Here is a 4,604-nt window from a genome sequence, read left to right as displayed (position 1 = left end):
GTCTAATCCAAAATCCTGTAAAGAGCTATCGTCTGTTCGATGTTTTTCTTCCTGTAGATTTGTACTATTTAATGTGTTTTTATATGGACATTAAGTGTGACTAGGACATGAAACCTTGTTTCAATACTTCAACTACTCAACTTAAATAAATTGTTCAAACTTTCATGATCTATGATGTGCTAATCATATACATTTATATTGCAGGGTTTATTTTTATAAATTATAATATATTATGCATAGTACTTTTGGAGTGCAAACCATTCAAAATCTTCTACTTCTGCGAACATTTTTAGAAGTTATGCTCTTATTTTTAAATGTTTGCACGTGTATTAGGTAACGTATCCAGTAAAAAATGTCGGTGATGAATAAATTTATACATGTCTTTATATATGTATATGTAGTCGTTCATAGACTAGCCTAGGCTCTTTATGAATCTTGCCACCAGTACCTTCGCGAGGAGTATATTTGACACGCTCTCTCCACGATTTCGACGTTGCGAGTACTCAACCTTCGACCATTAAGTCACTTGGGATCTCCACTTGATTTGATCGGCCACAATTTTGACTTAGTCAACATGGTTAGCTATATGTATTTCTCCTCTTATCGATGACTAGTCCCTCAGTCTAATCCTCAGTATATGTCTTCCTCCGTTCTCAATCTAGCAAGGCATCAACACGAACATGATTGGTCTTTATCTTCACCGCCAATCACCTTTAAGTTTTATATCTATGCACCATAAGACCGTTTCTAGCAGCTTGCTCATATGGCAAAACACTGTTTTTACATTATACATTGTATTGTTTTGCACTGTAGACTGCACTATTTATAGAGTTATGTTTGAAATAGAAGATATGATGAGTAAGATGCTATAGACAACTAAAACTCAACCTAAGCCAAGAGTAGTATATAAAACGGAGACCTTGTGTTTCATGCTCGAAGAAGATCTATATCTATCTGCATGCCTAGCCAATATAGCCATGATTTTCAGTTAAATTATCCACCGAAATCGATCCTCCATGCATGCTTGGTTGCCATGATTCCGGTCTGACCCCATATAGCCGCCCTCGCTGGTATGTTCATGGTTAATTATACCTACTCGAAGTGGGAGCCGGCCTAGAGTGTTTTGGCAATTATGATTAGAGCGTGTGTATAAGCCGTGGAGGTACTCAGAATTTCAGTGAGCTAAGAGAAGGCGAGGCCCATGAACTGCGGCGTGTGCGTACTCATCACTTTGCTCCGTTCCACTGCTAAGTGCGTTGCATCATGCGCATTATTTGCCACCATACCAATCGGACTACTCTATCAAATCATGCCTGTCATTCGTCAAAGTAACAGTATTAATTGTTCTGAGGTCATAATTAATATCCACACAAGCAAAAAGTCTTGTTATGAAAATTTCCATCTCTCTCAAGCAGTGCCGGAGTAATCCCAAAACCGAAGCTTGGGCACGCTCCACTTTTGGATTGGCTCCGTCGTCACTGGGCTGTCTCGCCGCTGCTTGGGGTGGCGGTGCGCCGGCCGGTTGGTGGTCTCGTAGTTAGAGGTGTCAACTGCCCTCTGCCGTCGTCGCTGCATTAATCTCTAGAACTCGGCTTGCACGTTTGTCCTTTGTACTATATAAACAAATGTAGGGGTACTCTAACGGTAATACATTATAATGGGCAATCCAACGCAAGTCATTACGCCACACAGTATACAGGGTATTACGCTATCTAATAGTTGAAGCCTGTATAAATCATTGTCTCGCATTCTTCATCAGATTATGTTTACGTTGAAGCCTACCAATTTTTACTATGGGTAACTCGATACTAGATTTATCGGTCATCAGACACACAAATAGAACATTGACATGAGCATCGACGTTGAAGATCGGCGACATCTTCAACGGTGGTGTCAATGTAGAGCTTGTTGTGTTGATAATGTGTCCTGAAACATGTCGTTTGCCTTTAAGACATTTTCTTTCCTCGTCAACACTCAAAAACCTGTTCGTTTGGTTTTAATCCGTACCGACTTCTACTGTTTATACAATATTTTGTTTCTATCGATTGCAGATGCAACAGTCTGAACATCTGGCTTTAATCTGAAGCGAAGAACCTCTACATAATAGATAAAAGTAGAACACAAACACACAAGGGATAGAGATACTGTCGTTACTCTGACTATTGGTGATTGTAACATAGAGCTACCATATGTATATATATAGCCCTGTTAAGGTCTAAGGTTTCAGTAAAAGCACACGTACAAAACAGACTATAACTATTGTTTCTTCTACTCCTTCCGTATTAAGATAGAGTTCCTATATTTTACATCAGAACCTATTAACAAATTTAAGGTATATTAGTGTATCTACCATGACGTGCGATCTCATGAGTGTGATCTCATGACCATATTGTTCTAGTAGTCCATCTAGACAATCGCCTCTGCGTCTTCCTGCGTAGACTGCGCTAATATGGCGATCGCAACACCGTCCATTTCCTTTAACTTAAAGAAAAGGCTCTCGATCAAGGAGTTACTAACTATATATTTGGTTTGAGATTAAAGTAGAATGAGGCATGAACGATATCGTCCACTTGATGTTTTGGGATCATGCCGTCACAAAAAATTCTCCGGTGTTCATGTCGCTCCTGTGTGACTTTCATTCAAACACTGTAGAAAATGTGGCCAGCTCTTTTAACCAAACAAATGGTAAACAGTGTGCATAAAAAGGCTGAGGCACTGCAGCCAGCAAAAATCATTGACATGAAGCTTCAAACATGCCTTTCGTTCCTACATAAACCGATCACCAAGGCAAGCCGCGGCAACCAATCAGCACCATAGCAAGTTATCGACGCGCGCGCAACTTGGAACAAAGACGTGGTGATGGCACCTGCGGGCAATGGCGCGGACGACCATGAGCTGCCACTCTTCCATCCGTCCCCGTGCGCTCACTACTACGTGCAGAGCCCCTCCGCGGCGTCGCACACGCTGAGCCACCCGGCGTCCGACTCCATGGCGCTCATCCTCTCCCCGTTCCCGAACCTCCACCACGACGCGGACGCCCGCCACTCCAGCGACGGCCGCGACCACGAGCACGACCACGAGGAGGCCTCGCGCCTGACCCTGTCCCGCTACTCCTCCTCGCGCGGATCCAACAGCTCCTTCCCGGTCGGTGACAAGAAGCCCGGCCGCCGGCGGCATGCGCTGTCGGGGCGGTCGTCAGGCCGCCACGACGATGGCGACGACGACGCGGACGGCGAGGCCCAGAGGAGCGGGGCGTGGAGGTACGTGAAGCTGGACCCGGAGGCCCCCTGCTGCTGCATCGCGTTCCAGGTGGCGTGGAGGGTGGCGGCCAGCGCGGCGTTGGCGCTGCTCGTCTTCGTCCTGGCCACCAGGCCGCGGCACCCCCGGGTGTCCTTCAGGGTGGGCAAGGTCCAGCGGTTCGCGCTGGGGGAAGGGCTGGACGGCTCCGGCGTGGAGACCAGCTTCCTCAACTGCAACTCCTCCGTGGACATGGCGGTCGAGAACCACTCCAAGGTCTTCACGCTGCGCGTCGGCCCGCCGCGGCTCGAGATGTCCTTCGGCCGGTTCGTCTTCGCGACCTCACAGGCACGCCTCGTGCTCGATCTCTCGTCTCGATCGATTAACCGACAAGCTGAGGCTGTCACTACAAGGCCGGCAAGATTAATTAAGCCGTCCCGTGCGTGTTCTTGCAGGGAGACGGCTGGTCACACGACGTCGGACCGCGCGGCACCTCGACGGTGAGGCTCTTTGTGGCGGCGCAGGACAAGCCCATGTACGCGGCGGGGCGGGGCATGCAGGACCTGCTCGAGTCCAGCCACGGCCTGCCACTCACCGTCACGGTCAGGGCGCGGTCCCGGTACCGAGTGGTGGGGAGCCTGGTCCGGCTGACGTACCGCCACGACTCCGAGTGCGTCGTGCTCCTCAGAAGGACGCCCGACAGGAGCAACGGCATCCGTGCCGCTGCCGGCAGCAGGGCCACGACCACCTGCTCCGCCTTAAGCTAGAGTGCCCGATAGCTGCCGATGTCGCTTCTGCCCTTCGCGTTTTTTTCACTTGATTCTCTACCCTGAAGGGTTGAAGTTTGTTGGCATGCAGTGTAGCGTGCATTGGCCAGTTCTCGGTATTGGCTCGTTGAAACCGCGTGTGATCTAGAAACATGGATGTTGAGGTATTCATGTTAGGCTCGTTCGGTTGCATAAAAATCCATATAAATTAGAGAAGATCGGGTGTGTTTCAATTCATAGCAAGTCAAGATACTTCATATTGTTCTTAATTCCTTCTAAATCCATGAGGCATAGAAATAGCTCAACAAGGCTCGTGATGCAATGGGCGAGCCGTATCTCGGCGTTGGGCTGCAGCCATGGACGGAAGGACATGGCGTCGAACGCGCGGACACTCGCTAGCCAGCGTGCGCAGGACCTCGGCGCGATGAGGAGCAATCCACGGCTTCGGGGCTCCGTCGCGGGGGTGAGCCCTTGGCGATGGTGGACCTGACCGTGGGACGTTGTTGCCTTGTGCTGGGTGTGTAGTGCGTACACCAAGTGGGTAGTGCGCGTCGAACAAAGCCCCTTCGTCAGCGTACTCTGCACGTTGTGGCATTCCAC

The 4,604-nt window shown here is 49.0% G+C and overlaps 1 protein-coding gene across 1 annotated transcript; it reads left to right on the top strand.

The window, feature by feature from the left end:
- The first annotated feature begins 2,731 nt into the window (after positions 1-2,731).
- Positions 2,732-4,273, top strand: LOC103632788 (uncharacterized). The gene is made up of 2 exons (XM_008654523.4): positions 2,732-3,585; positions 3,693-4,273. The coding sequence occupies exons 1-2, from the start codon at positions 2,860-2,862 to the stop codon at positions 4,002-4,004; spliced, it is 1,038 nt and encodes a 345-aa protein (XP_008652745.1). The 5' UTR covers positions 2,732-2,859; the 3' UTR covers positions 4,005-4,273.
- Positions 4,274-4,604: the final 331 nt, after the last annotated feature.

Source organism: Zea mays, chromosome 1 (genome assembly GCF_902167145.1).
Source record: "Zea mays cultivar B73 chromosome 1, Zm-B73-REFERENCE-NAM-5.0, whole genome shotgun sequence".
In the NCBI taxonomy this organism is placed as follows: Eukaryota; Viridiplantae; Streptophyta; class Magnoliopsida; order Poales; family Poaceae; genus Zea; species Zea mays.
This window is presented reverse-complemented; position numbering and strand designations above follow the sequence as displayed.

What these genes read in the sequence shown, in the direction of transcription:
- LOC103632788 (XM_008654523.4), top strand. Translation starts at nt 2,860, where the DNA reads ATGGCACCTGCGGGCAATGGCGCGGACGACCATGAGCTGCCACTCTTC. An exon ending in TCGTCTTCGCGACCTCACAG is followed by an intron (nt 3,586 to 3,692) that starts GCACGCCTCGTG and finishes GTGTTCTTGCAG; the next exon opens with GGAGACGGCTGGTCACACGA.